This window comes from Xiphophorus maculatus, chromosome 14 (assembly GCF_002775205.1).
Source record: "Xiphophorus maculatus strain JP 163 A chromosome 14, X_maculatus-5.0-male, whole genome shotgun sequence".
NCBI classification, from domain to species: domain Eukaryota; kingdom Metazoa; phylum Chordata; class Actinopteri; order Cyprinodontiformes; family Poeciliidae; genus Xiphophorus; species Xiphophorus maculatus.
The window spans coordinates 6,697,772-6,718,462 of record NC_036456.1 but is presented as its reverse complement, the minus strand read 5'-3'; the positions used below and the strand labels follow the sequence as shown (position 1 = coordinate 6,718,462).

Here is a 20,691-nt window from a genome sequence, read left to right as displayed (position 1 = left end):
ATGGATCAGGAGTCCCCAGTTGATCCATCTGGCATTAAGCTACAAAACGACATGAACCTTCCACTGCAGGCAAACAGCTGCACCGACTCGGACTACAGCAGCACCAAGTCCAGCCCCGGTTACACCTGCAATGGCTTCGGCACGGACCTCTACAACGGAGAGCGGCTGGAGCTCGAAACAAGGAAGTTGGAGAAGATGAGCTCCGTTTCCCCCGTCAACTTGTCTGGGACCAGCCTAGATTCGGACAAGGCCAGGAAGAGCAACCTGGACTTTAACCGAGGCGATTCCATGTTGGACCTGACTGGCAAATCGAAAGCGGAAAACTCGACTAATGGCAGTTCACCCAGATCGTCCGTCGTTAGGCAAAACAGAGACAGCATGGACGTCGGGTCCGAGCGGTACCTCGAGGACGACTACGTCGACAGGCAGAGCATCCGGTCTAGACGGAGTGTGAAAGAAGGGGTGTTTTGCTGCTATCAGGCCACAAACAGAGCTTTCTTGCGCTGCGTTGAGGAGACTCCAGCCATGCTGTCGGGCCTGCTGCTGTCCATCATCTTCTGCGTGGTCATCATCATCGTCATTGCCGCTACAGGCAGGGTGAGATGAAGCGTGAGCGAGCGTCTGTCTGCCTCAGTGTTTCGACTTCTTTTCCATTTGTCTTCCACAGGTCTGTTAGGAAGACTTATTGTGCAGAAAAAATTAATTGGATTAATCAGTTATTGAAATAAAACGAATCAACTAATTTAGCAATCGATTAATCATTAACTACAGTGTGCAGACTCAAAAAAGGCCAAAACAATAGATGCATCTTGCACTTAAGATAAAAAAAAAAAAAACACCTTTGTCAGTAAATCTGTTCTACTAAAACTCCTCAAGTCGTCTGGTTTTAGCTGCTCCTGGTTCAAACTGATTCAAGCTGATTAACATAAAGTATCTTATAATAATGAAATGGAAGGAAAATTATGGTTTTCAAAATAAAATGAAATGTGTCAATCCACTGTAGAAGCACATACAAAGAGGCTACAAATCGATTTTATTGATTAATTGAGATTTATTTTTTGAGTTCAGTATGCCCAGGGCGGCCATCTTGTTTGACAAGCGTGTTCAGGTCAACTAGGCACAGTTAAAATGTTATGTTTTGGGGTTTTTTAAATTACAAGAATAAAGTCAGAATATTACAAGATTTGTCCTATGACAATAAATAATGTCTGGGATCATGAGCGCCCTCTGTCATGAGGCAAGAGAACTGCCTGCCTCACCTCAAATCTGTTCTCTGCAGTTTCTGATCGCTCCTCAGCTCACAAAAGACGTTACACATGCAGTTGGTGACAAAAAAACACTCTATATAAATAAGCTAAATTATAGAAATATCAGTTCATATATTAAATGTTGTTTTTTTTTACCTCTCCAGGGGGTCTTTTGTGGGCTCTAGTGTCCCTTATATGAAAGTAGGCTGACAGGAAAGGAGAGGGGGAAGACATGCGGCAAATATCATCGGGTCCCGGAGTCGAACCTGCGACAGCCGCGTTAAGGACTCAAGGCCTCCAAACATGGGTCGCGCTATCCCCTACGCCACCACGGCACGCCCCTATTAAATGTTTTTTAACCATTTTATTGGCAACGTACAGACTGGAGGAGCATGCTCCCATAGAATGGCAGCCAGTGCAGTTAGCGAGAGGTTGATCAATCCCAGGTGAGGCTCCGCTCGCTGCTGCTTTGCTACCGAGCATTTGAATGGGAAAATGGGAAAATGCAAAAATTCAGCGATTTTGAAGAAAAAATAATCAGAATTCGTTAAGCTAAATGAAAAATAAATACTTTATAGTACAAACCACAGTGTGAAAATAGCAATATAAATAACTTTATCATTATATATTATTTTTCCTTGATGACACCAGTAATTTAGAACTGCCAGTATTGGTCAGGCGGCCAGTATTGGTCTGACCGCACATGACTGACTTTCTTTCACTTGAATATTATTCACTGCAAGTAAAATAATCGGTTCCCACTACTACAGGAGTGTGTGTAAGAACATGGCCTTGCTGTTTGTGCCCAGATCCTCTTCTACAGTAGAAATGTTTTCTCTGAGAAACTGTGTTGAAACTCTCTTCAGTTTGAAGAAACTGTTAATGCACGAATAGATCATGAGTTCAAGTTTCTCTGGGAAGCTTAACACCACTTTAGGTTGTAATTAAGACCTTAAGATGTCTTAAATTCATTTAAAATAATATAAGCTGCCCTTAAACACATTGATCATCGGTCTCAAGTTTTATCATGGCAGGACTATTTACTCTTGCGTATTCTATGTAGTTTACTTTTCTCATGAGACTTTTCTGTCAGGCAAAGCTTGAATCACACCCACCGCTAACTAGCTGCTAATAAACCATTGCTAGTTAGCTAGCTGTTTTCATCTATCACTAACTTTACAAAGTGTAAATTATTGGCAGTTGGCTGATCAACGTTCATCTTCACCAGTGGCTCATTTCTGATGCTAACCCATACGATGCTAGGTGCACTCTGAGCAAAAAAGCTTGACACTACTACTATTGTACACTTCTCTCGTGATGCATGTCTTAAATTTCAGTCGTAATAGTCTTAAAAATGTCTTAAATCCATTAAATTATTTTAAGTTTACCTTAAATACATTACAGGTTCTGCATTTTGTTGCAGAATTATTTACACTTGTATATTCTTTGTATTTTTTTTTCTCAAGGCTGTTGAGTCTACTGCTAACTAGCTGCAAAATAAGCCCTTGCTAGCTACCCAGCTAGCTTTGTTGAATCTATCATTGGCAAGTGTAAATTATGACCAGTTGGACAACGTTCGTCTTTGCCACTGGCTCATTTCTGATGCTAACACAAATGATGCCAGGTGCATTGTTGTACAACCTAAAGTGAGAAAATATTACTCATTTGAACATGCTTGTGTCCACAACACTGCCTTTATACATAGCAGGAAATAAAACAAGCAGAAATTTCTCACACTTGAGATTTCAATCAAAAACAGGTCGAACCTTGAAGCTTTGAAAAATGTTTATCTTGAAGAATTAAGTGCCCGATTGTTTTATACAATGATCAGTTGATAGATTAGATTATCTAGTCTTCTGAGTCAAAGAGAAGACTTTTACTTCATCACAGTAAAAGTCAACGACTTAAAAAGGAAATCTAATCATGGAGCATCAAACCTGTTTTTGTGAAAACACCAGGACATTCTTGCGCTCCGGTTTACAATGCGTTTCATTCCAGTAAAAATAAAGTAGCGCGTGTGAACAGTTGGCGCAAACAGTCTCCAGTATTCCCACAGTATTTACCTACATTTAAAGAAGTGATATTTTTTCAGACCGCTGTTGCCTTTGAACTCCTAAAGCTTTATTGCTGCTCCAATGTCAGAGCAGCTCAGATCGCGCGTCCTTTCGTCAGAGCTTCCCCATATAGCTGTCCCTGCGCCTCCCCAGAAACGGAACAACACGTCACACCTACGCAGAGCTCTGCAGGAGTGATTAACATGTTTGATATGCTATGTTTACTGCACTTGGATATGATCACGTGTGTGTGTGTGTCTGTGTGGAATTGTGTTATTTATATTTCTGTCTTTAAAGCGCACTCATGGAAACCTGTAACATCAAATAAAATTGTAACTATAGTAACTGCAAAAACATTACCAATTTGAGTAGCATTTCCTCTGTTTTATGAAAAAGAAAATTAAAGTGTGAGGTCACATTTACAGCAGAGTCCCCTTTTCATGCAAATGAAAAAAGGCTTTTTAATTTTGCTCCGACTCGTTGAGAGAGATCAGCAGTTGAAAGGTTTATAGGTCAGTCACTGGAATGCTTTGCACACACTTCCTGTATTACCTTTGATGGATTTGCTGATGAAATTGATTTCAGTTTTTAATTCATGACCTGACAGAGCCTCTAAAATAGAGCCTGCTTTTTTTGTTGCTTTTTTTCCCACATGTGCATTCGCCTCGCTGCGGTACTCTAGTGTGCTGTAAAGAAATAAACGAGACCTTCGGCACAATGGAAGTTATTTTGGTTCGTTCGGGGCTCATAATCTGACAAGTTTCAGATTAAAAAAAACAAACAGTGACATTCAAAAATACTTTTTTTAAAAGTTGGTGGCTGTGGTTTATGATGTGGACGAAAACAGGTTTATTAAGATAAAGTGATACAGAGAGGAAATGGCAACATATTTGTATGAAATGAGTTTACGAATTGTTGGAAGCAAGCAGCAGACGCCTGACTAGTTCCAAAGAAAATCGGCTTACGGTAATCAAGACAACAGGATATAAAAGCATGTCTTATAGGGATTTTACCCAGGTGACTGTCAATCTTCAGGATACACTTTCCCACCTAAATGTGTGATAAAAATAATAGTTTTCTCATAGAAGGCCACGAAAGAACTGGGTTCTGATGGTGCTTTTCTGTCCTAAGCTACATGATGTTCTTGTTCATGTTGATGATTTTGCTTCATATCAGCTTGGTAGGCAGAAGTAGGCCTTATGTAGGACTTTTAAGGCTCTCCCATACTTAATCTGAAGCTGAAGAGTCTACGCGGGGTCATATGGTTGTGGGACGTTTGGTGACGGATTGTGGAAGCAGATCAGTTAAGACAAACTCCCAAAATCGCTGTTCAAGTGCAGTCCTATGGAAACATTTAACCGCCAGAGGGGTTAAGCGGTTGGGCGGTTAGAAGTAAAAAGTCATTATAAAGTTTCCTGTTATCGTCTCATTTTAACATATAGATATAAAACTCTTGTTAAAAGGCAAGTTTCTTGTTAAAACAAGATGAGTTTTATGTCTTGTTTTAACAAGAAAGTTAGAAACTTTCTAGTTTTAACAAGAAACTTTTTCTTTTCAACGAGAAACTCTCGTGTTTCATTGAGAAATTTTTACATCTCGTTAAAATATGAAAGTTTCTTGTCATAATAAGTGTTATATCTCGTTATAACAAGAAACTTGTCCTTTGATGAGAAACTCACATTTCTCGTTGTTGTTTCTTGTTACAAGAAACAAGTTTCATATCTCATTATAACAATATACTATTTGTTTTAATGAGTTCCTCGTTATAATTTGACCAGTTGTTTATCTCGTTATAACAAGATGTAAAAATACGCTCCTCAGACAGATTATGATTTGTTGAGAAGGTATTATGGGGCTAGTTATGACTCTCTATCTTCTCACCCTGTTTTCTCTAGACGACAACTAAAAAGACCAAGAGGTGTTTTACTGTCACTAACTTTCTGATTTAAATGAGAAGATATTTTGCTTTTAATCTCATTGTAACAAGAAACATTTTTGTAACAGCAAAAGTTTTACGTCTCTTTATAGTAAGAAAGTTTCCTTATACTGCTCCTGAACACTTCCTTACATTTCTGCATAAAACACGCCCACAAACCTCTGACCAATCACACAACACTTCGCACAAAGCTCTCTGTGAAATAACTGGATCTGGGTCTGGTGTCGTGAAGATCAGTCGGATGCCTCCCTCCAGACAAAATTATGGCATTTTTGTCACGCGACTACGTCGACGAGAGACATATTTTTCACTTCGGATGAAGTATGGTAGAGCCTTTTTAAACTGTTGGAGCTCCTAGCCTGATATGCAATATCTACAGAGATAAAGGCAGATATATCTGAAAGCCTTCCAGAATTTAATGTCATCGCATGAAGACACTTTGTATGAAAGAAGAAAATTATGCTGTTTGTAAGAGTTGCTGTTTAAACTTTACCTTAATCTGCTAACTTTTGCATTATCCAGACAGAAGAACCGTACCTCGGCGATCATGTTGGTGCCCTGTCGGTGGTGTGCGTGGTTCTCTGTCTGAACGTGATCTTGCTGGTGTGCCTGCCCTGGGTGGCCACAGTAAGACGCTGTGGAGGAGCGCTGGCGCTCTTCGTCTGGGAGATGCTTTACGTCACGGCGATGGTCTTCATCTTCACAGGGGGAGAGGTGAACGCATGGGAACAGGTGAGAAGCAGCTACAATAGAAAATGGGATTGAGTTTTGTTCTTTTCTTTGGTTACAGTATTCTTAAAAACTTTTTAATTCATGTATCTGAAATTAAAACCTTAAGATGTCTTACATTCATTTAAAATAATATAAGCTGCCCTTAAACACATTGATCATCGGTCTCAAGTTTTATCATGGCAGGACTATTTACTCTTGCATATTCTATGTAGTTTACTTTTCCCATGAGACTTTTCCGTCAGGCAAAAGCTTGAATCACACCCACCGCCAACTAGCTGCTAATAAACCATTGCTAGTTAGCTAGCTGTTTTCATCTATCACTAACTTTACAAAGTGTAAGCTATCGGCAGTTGGCTGATCGACGTTCATCTTCACCAGTGGCTCATTTCTGATGCTAACACATACGATGCTAGGTGCACTCTGGGCAAAAAAGCTTGAAACTGCTACTTTTGTACACTTCTCTCGTGATGCATGTCTTAAATTTCAGTCGTAATAGTCTTAAAAATGTCTTAAACTTTTAAATTTGAGTTGGTGATAGCTGCAGAAACCCTCTTTGAGTTTCATTGCTCCCTCCTTGTGTTCAGGTGGCGTTTTTTCTCTTCCTGTCTCTGAGTGTTTACACAGTCCTGCCCCTCTCTCTGACCTGGGCCCTCATAGTTGGGATAGGAAGCAGTGTTTCTCACATCATCATCATCAGTGTGTATGTCCCTGTCAAGAATGCAAACACTCGTCCAAACATTCCACAACTTGCCGAGCAGGTAAAACACCATTTTCTGTTCTTTCAAAAGATTCAATAATTTATTTAATCTAATCCAATATGAACAGATTAGAGTGATTTTAAGGAATTTTAAGATATTTGCAACATTGCCTTCCCATAAGGATCATAATTCAGATGTTGCATGAAGGTGTACAAAAGTATTTTGTATTGTGTGACCCACACGGTTTACTTCCTCTAGAAAACATGCAAATGATCAGGCAGATATGTTATTGCTTTACAACTTACTCATGTGTAAACAGGAACCTTGTATAATACCGCTCATTATGTATCCGAATGAGGACAAATGGAAAACACAAAAAGGATAGTTTGGCCTGTCTTGGCCTAATTTGCATGTCGCCGTCGTGTCTCATGGAAACCTGTGACGTCCAGAAGGCGAAGACGTCATCTGATGAACTCTTGTTTTTCAGCTGGTGGCGAACGCCGTGCTGTTCGTGTGCGTCAACTGCTTCGGGGTCTTCCACCTGTGGATGACCGAGAACGATCTCAGGGCATCCAACAAGAAGCGGGAAGAGTTCAGCGCCGTGCGCTCCCAGAAGGAAGTGAAGAAGTATCAGCAGGTTGAAACACTTGTATAATCATATTTACAGTAATAACACACTGATTCTTGTTACTCCGTATCCTTTTGTTTAGAAAGGACAGAGTCAGTCGTATGAAAAGTCTCTCCTTAATGTCTTTCTAGGCAGCTTGTTTCACCTAGATTACAAATGGTTCTGTGTCATTGGTCTCATTAAAGGCCTCATTCGCTGGCCAGCCGCTGCCTGGTACCTGTATGCTTTCCCTGCTATTAGGCCAATAGATTAATCATTCACTCGTCTGAGGGCTCAGCAGCAATAGAAAAGGCAAACCCAAATGGGCACCATTCATTGCGGGCAAACAAAGAGATGAAACACAACCCAGTGAGCAAACACTGCTTTCTTTTTTACAGGCTCCGAACACATCCCTGTCGTTTCTGAGCGACAGAAATCTGGTGGTTTCGAGTCTCGAAACGTCCCGCCTTGCTTCGCGTCTCACTCATTCCCACCCTTTTCCGTGTGTTTCATCCGACACAGGAGGGGCTCTTGCTGTCGGTGTTGCCACGCTACATCGCCGTGGAGCTGAAAAGTGAGGTCATCAGGAGGCTGTCCAAGCCAAAGGGCGACGAGGCGAAAGAAACCAGCAACCACCCCAACTTTCACAGTCTTTACGTTCGGCAGCACAGGGATGTCAGGTAAGGGCTGCAGGTGGAGGGTTGGCTGATCGTTCTTAGTGCTAATTGACTGGTTCTGTTACAGATCCTCAGTATTTATGCGTTATCAGCGACACGGAGCAGCTCAGAAATGTGATGTGGAAGGGGAAATGAGACCATGTTTTCAAGGTTTTTCTCAAATAAAAATAAAAGAAGCGAGGTGTGGGCTTAGCGGCTTTTATTTAGGAGCAACAGAGTAGCAGGGGTTCAATATTTATTGATTTCTACATACTACAACCACAATGTGACAAACTGTGCCATTGTTAGAAATAAAGAAATGAAGGAAGGAAAGAAAGGAAGAGAGAATGACATAAAGAAGAAAGGAAAGAATAAAAGACGGAAGGAAAGAAAGAAAGGAGGAAGGAAGGAAAGCAGGAAAGAGAAAAGGAGATATGGAAATAGAAGGAAGGAAAGAGAGAAGAAAGGAAAGGAAAGGAGAAAGAAAGAAGGAAACTAAATCAAGTTTAGAACTGGATTGTTCTGGAGTGTAAAAAGTGGTTCACATTTACAGAAATATACAGAATAAACTATATATTTCTCTAGACCTTTTCACAGGATTAGATAAAAATGTGTCTGTCAGAACTAATTTACAAAGAAATGAGGCATGGCTAAAGACTTTGTCACAGTACACACCTCGCTTCAGGGTTTTTCTGAAAGAAATAAAACACAACACAGCTACTTCTTAACACACATTTTTCTTTATAAGTATAACTTTGTAGTGAAGATTTAATTTACTTACTATGTATGCTACATTTGTCCTATCTCCTTGTGAATGCCCCTCTATGCCTGAACTCTGCTTCTACCCAGTGACAGACCCTGACTAGCTTCTTATTGTTAGCTTTGACTGGTACATCCTACCAAAAACATGTTCCTTTTTATTTTCACCATATGTTAAGTATTTCTTTTTCTCTGCGTTTGTCCAGCATCCTGTATGCAGACATTGTCGGCTTCACTAAGCTAGCGAGCACCTGTACGCCCGAGGAGCTGGTCGCCGTCCTCAACAAGCTTTTTGGCAAATTTGACGACATTGCAAAGGTAAAGCTGCGAATGATGTTTTTGTGATAGACATCTTTCTGTTGAATCAGATGTTTAAGACCCAACTCTTTGGTCCCCCGTGTTTCTCTCTGAGCACAGAAGAACGGGTGTCTCCGCATCAAGATCCTGGGGGACTGCTACTATTGTGTCTCCGGCCTCCCTGACCCCATTCCCACCCACGCCATCAACTGCGTTCAGATGGGCCTGGACATGTGCACAGCCATCAAGTCAGTCCGTCTGGATTTATCTGAGTTTGTCTAACCCTTCCCCAAGAAATGTTTAAATGAGCAAAATGTGTTATACCGGCATTTACAACGTACAAGACCACAAAATGATCAGTAGGGACAAAAAATGACCAAGAATTATTTTCTTTGTTCCAAAATAATTCCAAAATAATTTTAGAAATGCACCTTTTTCACTTCTTCTGTTAGGTTTTGGCTTAAAAAAATGACATTTTGATATTTGATCAACTCTTAGCAACTTTCCAATCACTTTTAGTTATCAGTAGATTTATGCAGAAAGTTTTACACATTGTTGTTTTCAGTTGTTTCGCAAAGTATTGCTTTCATCCTTTGATGCATGTTTGAGAAATCCTTTAATCTCTATAGCAACCATTGAACTGTGCAAAAAGCCTGAGTGGACTTAGCTCCGCCTTTGAGTCTGCGCATCTGCTGAGCTCCTTATATGAGCTACTTCTCAGTACAACATTGGTAAAAACATTGCTGGAGGATTAATTGAGAAGGGTTGTTGTGATGACTTTCTGAAGGCGGAGTTCCAGAAAGACCAGGAGTTTTTAAAGAGACAGAAGCCCAATTTCAAGGCGTTAAATTACAACATCAAATTTATTTGACGTCATATTTGACATATGTAGCATTTTTATAGCAACTGAAGTTAACATAGTTACTTCACTGTACTATAAAATGGTACTATTTGCCTGGAAAACACATAATACCCCTTTAAGAGTTTTTTTTTTTTTTTGTTCAGTACCAACTGCTGCCGGTGTTGGTATTGCTGATGTTCCACGTCAACGATTTGACACGTCAAAGTACAATTGACTTGTGAATTGAAATGAGTGGTTTTAATGTGACGAAATATACAAAACTTAGAGTATTAGTACCTTGGTTGTGCTTTCCCACACTTTTAAAATAACATATTTTGCATAATCTATTTTGATTTCTGTTCTGTGCTGTTTGATGCAAATGCAGAAGACCAGGAGGTGGAAGCCTCATTGCTTGCATTCCTTGGAAATTCATGTCTGAGGCAAATGCAAATCAAATGTGGCAATATGTGGTTCCAATTAATTTGAATGGAGCAATATTTACGGATTTTGAAAACAAACTAAAAGCTGTTCTGGTGTGGAAAGTTATTACATTTCATATTAAACACAATGAAATTCTCTTTATATTTAATAATAACATGAAAACTAGATTAGCTTATTATAAGTAGATAGCTCTAAATATGGTGTGAAGACACTTATTAAGGCAAATTGAAAACATTCATTCACATTTTCTTCGATTTTATCCATTTTTCTTTGAAACTTCGATTTTTAGCTTCTTCTTTCCCTCCTTCTAGTGAACTTAGACGGGCTACAGAAGTGGATATCAACATGAGGGTTGGCGTTCACACTGGCAACGTGCTCTCCGGTGTGATTGGCTCTCAGAAGTGGCAGTATGACGTCTGGTCAAATGATGTTACCTTAGCCAATCAAATGGAGTCCGGAGGCCTTCCTGGGTAAGAAAAGTGATCCTTATCTGATAACTAAACTGTATGAAACCATGCAAAAATGTTAGTTAATTTCAATGAAAAAGCAATATTTTTAAGTTTTAATCTATTCTGGAAACATTTGAACTTCTCTTTGTAAATGCCGGTCAAACTAGGCGAGTCCACATAACCGAAGAAACACTGCAGCACCTGAATGGAGCATACGAGGTGGAGGACGGGGATGGGGAAAGTCGAAATACTCACCTTAACGGGAGAAAAACATTCCTGGTTATTGACCCCAACAAACCAAGCAGTGTTCCGCGAAGGCCTAATCTGGTAGGGGCACACAGTTTGAATTGCCTTATTGCTGAAAATGGGCTATGTAAACAAAATTCCCCTGCCCTGCCCTTGTGGGGAAACACTAGCTTAAAATGTGTATTAAAAGATTATTTTCTTGTAAGTATGCGCTGTTGATCTAAAAACTGAATGGCCTCTGCTGTAACTTCAGGCAGCAGGTGAGAACAAGCAACGGGCGTCTGTCCGAATGTCTCAGTACCTCAAATCTTGGAAGAACGTCCACCCTTTCGCCGACCTGAGCAACCCACAGAAAAAGAAGCCCTTCAAGCCTCTCAAAGGCGTCATACCGCGTCCACGGCTGACATCGACGGTAAGGACGTATTCCTGCTTTTCCGTCCCACTGGGCCGTGTTGTAAAGGACATGCAGGGCAGTCTCTGTTTTGTCTCTCGCGGCTGTTTGATCATGGCCTATTGTACCCCAGTCTAACAGTGCCTGTTATGTTTGTGTTTGATTCTAGGAAGAAACACATTTTCACAACAATCCCAACCGGTAAGTGGCGAGAATCTCTTAAAGAGTCGTTGATAAAATTACTCCAAAGTCAAATCCATCCAGCTTAAAGGAGCTAAACCAGGGGTGTCAAACTCCAGTCCTCACGTGCCGCTGTCCTGCAAATTTTAGATGTGCCTCTGTTGCACCACACCTGAATGGAATAATTAGGTCATTAAGGCTCTGGAGAACTTATCTACACAAGGAAGAGGTAATTAAACCATTTCATTCCAGTGTTTTGTACCTGTGGTACATCTAAAAACTGCAGGACACCGGTCCTTGAGGACTGCAGTTTGACACCCCTGAGCTAAACGAAACCTACTCTCTGGTCTTCTCAGAGGATACCATCAATAATGTCTTTTCATTTGTTTTAGTCTGTCTATTGACAGCAGCATAAAGGGATCGCTGGACACAGTGGACATAGCTGGGTGAGTTTACAGGGTGTCCACTCATCCTTAAAATGTCTTAAATGCTTTTAAAACATGTAAGTTGGTCTTAAATATGTTAATCAGAGGTCTTAAATTTTGTTATAGCTTTACTGTTTTGTGTAGTTTTTTTCTTGTGGGTCATTTCTGTCAGGCAAAAGTTAAACATCTTCATTACATTCAAGGCAGTTGAGGCTGATATTACTTTTTCACGTCTTTTTGAATTTTAAAGTCTAAAATATGACAATATAAAAGATGCTGTTTTATCTTATTAAATTTCTCCAGTGTTTCCTTGTTTCTTTTCATTTAGGAGGAAAGTGAAGAAACTCAACTGGTTGACTCTGTTGTTTAATGACCTCTGTGTCGAGAAACAGGTATATTTTCTTCTGAAACCTAATATATGCTCTTTAAAAGTATGTACACATAAAATTCCTTGCAAAACGTATTTATATGCCTTCAGTTATTTCTTCTTTTGAGACGTTACAAACACAGACTTCAATTTGTTTTACTAGAATCTTAGTGTAATTGTGAATTTTATGGAGGAAAATGACATGGCAATCAAAATATTTCAGAAATAAAAATCTGAAAAATGTGTTGCTCATTTACTCAGACAGCAATAAATAAAATCTAGTGCAACCAATTCCCCACATTCTAATTGTAGCTTTGGAAGAGCTGCAGAGTTTCACAGCTCAAATAAGGAAATTGTTAGATATACTAGAAAACAAACAAAAAAGTCATACCAAGTATTTTTGGTCCAGTTTCTACTGCAAATATTTGAATGCACTTGAAATAAGACAAAGCTAGCTTACAAGTAGCTTTTCAGCAAGATGTAGGAGCTTGTTTTTAGTCAATAATCACTTGATATTGATAAAAAAGTACCGTTACTTGTTCCACTTGCAGATTGAGACATTTTTCCAACCTTATAAGTGAAAACTGCTATTCACTAATGAGCTCCATCCAGTCTGACTGAGTTTGAACTGAACACTCATTCAAGCCAAAGTGTCGTTTTTCTTCAACTCCATATAAAATCAATTGAAGTTAGAGGTTTTAATGTGAAAAAATATACAAATGTTTGAGTATTAGTACTTTGGCAGGGCTCTGCACAGGAAACCTTGTGACTGAAAAGACTAAATCTTGTCACTCCTAACCAGCCTTTTTAAAAACTGCTTTCCAGTTCCGCCTCTCAAAGGTGACGAATTTGCACTACTCGGTGAGCTGCATCGTCATCATTTTCGTGACTCTTTTCACCGTCCAGATGCTTGTCTCTGAAAAGTAAGTAGCTCTTAAAACATCTTCATGCATACAACCATTGTGTCTATTGTATAAGGCTCCATCTTAATTGTTCTGAACATTATTATTATTTACGGCGAGCAGATTAACTTAACTCAACTTTGTTACTGTTATAGGAACTTTCAAATGGCAGTGTCCTACGGTGTGACCTTCCCCGTAATGGTGGCACTTCTGGTCATTTCTTTTGTTGCATACATGAAGGTAAAGTCTACGCTTATGCGTCACTTTAATGTCAACATCAAATTAACGCTGCATGACTTGTTGTAACTGACGCTACTTGAGATCAGCTACATTGAAATAAAGTTCTAGAGAAAAAGAAACACTCACTGTTTTGCAAAATAAATCAAACCACTAGAATATTACCAAACTTTAATGCTCTTTATTGGGAATTTAGGATACAGACCAACACAAGGTTGTGTATGTTTAAGACATGAATCCCTGAAAAACTCCAATGCATCTCATTTAAATCAGCTCAATTTTACCTAGTGCCAATTCACAACACGTCATATTAAGGTACTTTACAAAAAAAAAGTCAATTCAATATAATCGAGTCAGTTCCAATTCAACCTAGTTATCAAACAATGCATTAAGTTCAGTTTATTCTTCAAATTGATAAAAAACGTTTTCCATCTAAGGAAACCAAGCAGCAGCATTCACTCCTAAGTTTCTAAATATATTGAGGTTTGTGGATGTAATGTGGCTAAAAGGTGAGTTTAAATGGTATGGATACTTTGCCAGACCATGTAAGCAAATATGATTTTGGAAATTTAGATGAAAGTTACCAAAAAACATTGGAGTTTCCGCCATTAAAACATTAAAATGGAAAGCGTAATCTAATGGTCTCCCCTAAGTAGAAATGATCACCAGTTATCTGTGTCCTGAAAAGACTCAGAATGGTGCCATAGTGACGTTTTTCGCTTTATCCTCATCAGAAATTGCACTCCAAGTTGCCATTAAATGTCCAGTGGGTAGTGAAGCTGTCGCGCAACCTCCTTGCCAGGGCGGTGCTGCGGCTTTTCCTCGTCACTCTGTGTATCCTCATCACTTTGCTTATGGCCATCCTCAACTTGGTAAGTATTGTTTTCGGTCAGTCGGTCGATTCGTTTGCTTGATGGTCTTATTTCCACTGTGTCTGCATTCTTTCCAGATCGTCCTCCCAGGAAGAAACTGCACGTCGGTCACTAACACCACATATTTAGGAGGACAGAGACTGTATAATCTGCCTGTGAGTATCTCACCGGATTATGAGATCTTTTTTGTACATTTGACAACACATTCATGGAAACATGAGACAGTTTTTGTACCTTTTTCTGTGCTAACATTGATTTCTCTCTGTGTTTGCATTTCCCATAGTTTACATTAATCTTTAACCTTGTTGGCTAACTATTACCTATCTAGTAGGTTTCACTGTATTTGCAGCCATAGTATCTGAAGCTAAACTCTGAATTGCTCCGTTCCAAGTATGAACAACACATCTCACCAATTTGCACCTGTTTCTCTGCCCTCCCTCCTTTTGGTGAAAACATCTAGTACTACCTGTACTGCTGCCTGCTGGCCATGCTGGGAGTGATGGTGTTTGTTAGGATCTGCTTCTCTGTGAAGGGATTCCTGCTCACGCTGGCTGTGGTGGTGTACCTAGCCCTCTTCCTCAAAGTCTACGAAAACGAGTCCAACTGCCTTGTGGATGTGTTCTATGATACAAATCACACACAGTGAGTGACCTATGCATAGTACTACTGGTGATACTTGGATGTTAGAAGTATTTTTTAGCTGCAGATGCATTCTTTACTACAAATGATCAAGCGTTCACTAAAGGAATGCTATGTTACTGCATTATAGGAAGTAATATGCTTATTTTCTTATTTAAAAAAGAAAGGAATTGAACTATTGGGTTATTTTCATCCTTTAATACATTTATAATACTGTATAAAAACGGCTTAAATGAAAAAATCTCCAGGATGTGCCTATGTGTTTTATCCAATTAATCATCAGGATAGTAGATTAATCAATTACTGAAATCTTGTTTCTGTTTACATTTCGGTTTGTCGACAAACTAATGCATCGCTGAGTGCGTGCAGATGAAAACCACGTGTTAAACTTCCCTCCACTCAGCGCCCTCGGCAGTCGTAACGCCACCAGCCTCGCTTCGGGAAGGTGTTAAATTTCTTCCCTTTTGTCCGTGACGTCGAGCCCAGATTGCGAATCCTTGTCTGCGGTTTCAGATCTCCATCATTTATTTAGCTGCTTTCTATAGAAAGAAGCCCTCCTGGGTGGCGGGGGATGCAAACCCAGTTTAGAAACAAGACATCCATGTTTGAGGAAGTTGGAAGGGGGTGTGGGTTGTCCTTTTTATTGATCTGTTCAACTCTAGAATTACTTTATATTTGTGTTTGTCTACAGTGTCGGGGTGCTGAAGGACCCTCAGATCATGTCCGGGATCTGGCTGGTCATCTTTTACTTTGTGTGCCTCATTCTGGCTAGACGGGTTCGTCTCTTTTTATCAATTACCACGCAATGTAAAGCGTAGCAAATTAGTCGATGCACGTTGAGACGTTGTGTGCGTTTGTGTGACTCTGTCAGGATGAGCTGACGTGTCGCGTAGACTTCCTGCTGGAGTGCTGCTTCCAAACAGAGCGAGAGGAGATGGAGACCATGGAGAACGTCAACAAGCTCCTCCTACAGAACGTCATGCCACTTCACGTCGCCTCCTTCTTCATGGGCAAAGCCGTCCGCAATCAAGTAAATACTGTAGAAGCAGGACAGATGCAAGCAATTAATCAGCTTGCGATTAATTGTTAATTAATGGTTTATTAAATTAGAATTGGTTGCAATCGATTAACTTCAAAACCTTCGCTTAGACCTTCTTTTAGTGTTGTAGTTTGGCTGACATCCATCGCAGAGCGCCGCTGGTCATCGTTAAGCGGTGACCAGCGCTTAACAGTGTATCTTTGATACAGAGACAAAGATGGCGGCGCTTTACGAGTTTAGAAATATAAACACTATATAACAAAGAAAACTTGATGAAACATGATGAAGAAACGTTGTGCCAATACATGCTGTTGATTTTCAGATCTGTTTTAATATTCCTTCCAAAGCTACCACAGATGGTACTTCTGTATGGACGAACATCTCTCTGTTCACGGGGAATTAAGTGTTTCGCATATTTTATTCTTTTCATATTTTAGTTTTAGTTTAATAATGTGAGAAAACCGGAGTTTTCTGTTTATTCAGTCAGTATTTAATACAACTAACATAAAATAATCTCAAAATTAATTGTCTTTTTTTAATTTAGTATATTATAAACAATTAACCCTTGGTGTTAGACAATTACCATCTTGATACAAGAGAAAACTCAGATTTTTTTAAAGAAAATGGCAGCTTCTCAAATAATCAATCAATCGGTAAGATCAATCAACTTTACATTAACTGATCAATTAATAACTTGCATCCCTAGTACAGACCCACAGAAATATGAGCTTATAACAAAACAATATTAAACCTTGGATGATAAATATATATAAAAACGAGACATCTGAACATTTTTGGCAGGAGTTTTGCCAACATCTCCCTGCAGCTCAGTCAACATTCTCCCAAATATTAAACCTCGGGACGAGTTAGTCGTCAGTTCAAAGTGTCTTCATCTACAACATCTCCTTTTATTTATTTTTTTTGCAGGACCTGTACAGCGAGTCATACGAATGCGTGTGTGTGTTGTTCGCATCGATGCCTCAGTTCAAAGAGTTTTACAACGAGAGCAGCGCCAACGGAGACGGCCTGGAGTGCCTGCGCTTCCTCAATGAGATCATAGTGGACTTCGATGACGTACGACCGCGGAGATGATGTGAAAGAAAGTTAAATACTCTCTTCTCTTCTTCTTTCTAACATTTAGTCTGTGTGCGTCTCAATGCAGCTTCTGTCTAAGCCCAAATTCTCTTCCGTTGAGAAGATTAAGACGATTGGCAGCACTTACATGGCTGCTGCAGGACTAAGACACTCCCCTGTAGGAGAAGACAATAAGGTTTGTAAAATGAAAAAAAAAACAAACACAAAACACGTCAAAGTTTGTATTAATTGTTTGCTACATTTTTGCAAAGCAAGTTCAGCTGGCACAGGGAAAAAGCATTCCTCTTGGGGTTTTTTTTTAACATGTAAAAGAAAAGCCCTGCTAACAAGTGTGATCTCTGGCTCCCCCTACAGAAAATCGACATGACCTACACTACTGTCCGCACCATGGTGGAATTTGCAATAGCAATGATGCGCAAACTGGAAAAACTCAACCAGCACTCTTTTAACAACTTTAAACTCCGGATCGGTGAGTTCATTTTAATATTCCCAGGAGAGTGGAGACTTCACTGAAAAAAAAAAGAAAAACAACAACTGCTTTGATATGTTAAAGCACAGACTCTGGTTCCAGAAGTGCCTTTAATTACAAACAGAAGTTGTCTCACTATTTTATCTCTAAACGCTGAAATGTGTTTTTGAAAAATGAATGAATAAAACATAATTTGTGAGGTTTACTGTTCCAGTCTACTCTGCATCCTCAGAACCCGAATCAAACCTGTAGAAGCAGCATTCAGCTTTTATGCATCTCTAATCTGGAACAAACTTTCAGAAAACTGCAAAACTGCTGAAACACTAAATCAATACTAAAACCTCGCCTGTATAGAGTTGCCTTTGATTAGTCGTAACTGGAACATTGCTCAACATGTTTGATGTGTGTTTGCTTGATGATTCTGATGATGGAGTTTGACTAAATGTAATGTTTATTACTGGTGACTGTGTTATGTTTTATGGTGTAAAGCACTTTGAACTGCCTTTTTACTTTGCTTTTCTGTAGAGGGTTCAGCTATTTTGAATAAGAAACTAATACAAAACCCACAGATGCAAATACAAACTGGATATAAAGTCCTAAATAGGAGGCATTTTTATATTAAAATGATCATTTCTCTTAAATGTGAACAAGAATGTATTCTTGTCTGTTATCCACTTGCAGGAGCAAATCACGGCCCAGTGATCGCGGGAGTTATCGGCGCCCATAAACCTCAGTATGACATCTGGGGGAACTCTGTTAATGTTGCCAGTAGGATGGAAAGCACAGGGGAACTGGACAAGTTACAGGTTAGAAAAACGCTCAACACATGCACAAATTAATGACTTATAAAATAAACTTTTTTCTATGTTTGTCTTTTTTTTTTTCCAGATTTCCAGTACAGAAATAAGCTCCTTATTGGCAATGTTATGTAAAATTAACTTTTCTTTAGTTTCACATTGTGTTATAATGTTATTCCCTCATTTAAAAACATACCTGGAGTGTTGCTTTGATTCTTTCATTCATGTTTGAGAAATCCTTGAATCTCCCACGGCAACTATTCAGTTGTGCAAAATGGCTGGGTGGAGCTAGCGCCGCCTTCGAGATGCAGCTCGGCGCTCCTTCAGACTAGCCAGCAGCAATTAGCACACTGCGCATCTGCTGAGCTCATCATAGGAGCTTCTCAGTGCAACGTTGGTAAAAATGTTGTTATGGAGTTAATAGAGGAGTTCCTGAAGGCGGCATGTCAGAAAGAGCAGGAGTTTTTAAAGAGACAGAAGCCCAATTTCAAGGTGTTAAATTACAAAGTACATTTCTTTTAAGTCACATTTTATATACAGAGTTTTTTTTAACAACTGTAGTTAACATATATACTTAATTGTGGTATAATATAGTGCTGTGTGCTTGGAAAACATAATACTTCCCCTTTAAAACAAGACGATACTAATAACAGATGATTGGATTAACATTGACAACTTTTTTCCCCTCCCCCCACCATGAACTCAGGTGACGGAGGAGACCTCCCAAATTATCCAGAGCGTGGGGTACGACGTCACCCTCCGAGGAAAAGTCAACGTGAAGGGGAAAGGAGAACTCACCACCTACTACGTCAAAACCGACCATTCGACTCCTCAGTTCTAATCGAGCTTAAACCGGGCGCTGCGACCTGAACGCCCGCGGCTCGGTCTGCCATAAAGAACACAACGCCGGATGAGTCATCCTGGTTTCCGCACAACCAGTGGCTATGACTTAAAGGAAGACGGCGGCTGCATTTGCGCACCAGATGCCGACTCGACGACAAAAAAGGGTCACGGCAACAGAACCCGTTTTTACAGGATGAGACGATAAAGACGATCCATCCTGACTGCTAAAAGCAAAATACAAACGGCATCTGGAAGGAGAACTCTTCCACCTTATGGACCTCTAAAGGGCCTGCCAGGCACACTGCATTGTACTGTATCATTCTATATACTGAAAAAGATTTTTAACGGGGGAACTCACCAAGGCTGGATCACGTTTGTCGCCAAATTCCTAAATAATGCTAATTTAGGTTCAATAGAAACACAATGACCAAATACTGTTGTAAGAGAAAAGCTTGTGGCTTACAAAAGAAACGTGGTCTTCCTCGAAAAACAAAGGTCTGACTTGGAAGAATGACATTGATCATGTATTAAAAATTATTTTTGTATCTCACTTCTATATTGAGGGGTGGGGGGAGGGGAACGTTTTACCTTATGGTTTTGATTTATTGGAATGCACTGGTCTAGCATAGATATTGTAAGACGTGGACCAAAGAAATGTTTTTCATCCCAACAACCTGTTATAATAGGAAAAACACGCACATTCCTGATTACATGAACAGAGATGGAAAGATGTGAAAAAAGTAAAAACAAAAACTGTTTTTCGGTTGCTCCATCCTCAAAATGAGTGGACCAATACATAAGAGTGTCAAAGAAAGTAGAGTTTGCACGGAAATTAACTTTTATTGTTTACCTTTTTAGTCTGAGTTGGTTTAGATGGAGTGGAGTGGATTTTTTTTTTTTTTTTTACACTTTTTAGTCAACACCTGCACAGCACACCTTTTATAGCCTGAAGGGTTGGGATCCCAGAGTATGATGTCACTGGTGACATTCCTCGGATGCAATCGCTGCGACCCCTGATGCTTTAAACTACTGTTTCAAATAATGTGTCAAACTGACACGACTCTAGTGGGAAAAAACTCTTCACTGGCGTGAAATGACGCCATGAAAACTTACATGAAGGACATGACATTGCACTTTTTTGACTTGTGATTGAAGGATGAACTGTAACTTGTATGTTTGTGTCGTATTGAGGGAATGCTGAGAACTGTGAATGGGGGAAAAAAATAGCTTTATTAGTATGGAAATATATTTTTTCTATTCTATTTATATAAACTAATTATGATAATAAAAAATACATACATTAATTCGCCTGCGTTGTTATAGTCTATGTGTCTTGTTTCCGAAATGCGTGGAGCGTCAACAATCACTCAATGTGGAATTCCCCCCTCTCTCTCCCCCCCCCCCCTCGCTGTCGGTACCGCCCACCTGCTTTCTGATTGGCTCAAACTCCTTCCTCCGTCTGGTTCCCTCGC

General features: G+C 39.7%; 1 protein-coding gene across 2 annotated transcripts in view; it reads left to right on the top strand.

Annotated features, from left to right (window-relative positions):
• The window catches only part of LOC102225745 (adenylate cyclase type 4-like), a 22,971-nt gene extending 2,466 nt beyond the window's left edge, over positions 1–20,505 (top strand). For both annotated transcript variants that reach the window (XM_014472565.2, XM_023347101.1), the window contains exons 2-26: positions 1–597; positions 5,760–5,969; positions 6,554–6,727; positions 7,155–7,304; positions 7,797–7,954; positions 8,896–9,007; positions 9,107–9,234; positions 10,580–10,738; positions 10,885–11,044; positions 11,217–11,375; positions 11,524–11,555; positions 11,927–11,980; positions 12,288–12,351; positions 13,152–13,249; positions 13,384–13,468; positions 14,200–14,337; positions 14,415–14,492; positions 14,798–14,979; positions 15,668–15,752; positions 15,848–16,006; positions 16,943–17,089; positions 17,178–17,285; positions 17,465–17,579; positions 18,261–18,385; positions 19,083–20,505. The exon at positions 1–597 is cut by the window's left edge and continues 480 nt beyond it. In XM_014472565.2, coding sequence (XP_014328051.1) covers positions 1–597; positions 5,760–5,969; positions 6,554–6,727; positions 7,155–7,304; positions 7,797–7,954; positions 8,896–9,007; positions 9,107–9,234; positions 10,580–10,738; positions 10,885–11,044; positions 11,217–11,375; positions 11,524–11,555; positions 11,927–11,980; positions 12,288–12,351; positions 13,152–13,249; positions 13,384–13,468; positions 14,200–14,337; positions 14,415–14,492; positions 14,798–14,979; positions 15,668–15,752; positions 15,848–16,006; positions 16,943–17,089; positions 17,178–17,285; positions 17,465–17,579; positions 18,261–18,385; positions 19,083–19,217 — 3,612 coding nt within the window. In that variant the 3' untranslated portion in view covers positions 19,218–20,505. The remainder of the gene's footprint in view (positions 598–5,759; positions 5,970–6,553; positions 6,728–7,154; positions 7,305–7,796; positions 7,955–8,895; positions 9,008–9,106; positions 9,235–10,579; positions 10,739–10,884; positions 11,045–11,216; positions 11,376–11,523; positions 11,556–11,926; positions 11,981–12,287; positions 12,352–13,151; positions 13,250–13,383; positions 13,469–14,199; positions 14,338–14,414; positions 14,493–14,797; positions 14,980–15,667; positions 15,753–15,847; positions 16,007–16,942; positions 17,090–17,177; positions 17,286–17,464; positions 17,580–18,260; positions 18,386–19,082) is intronic.
• The last annotated feature ends 186 nt before the right edge of the window (positions 20,506–20,691 follow it).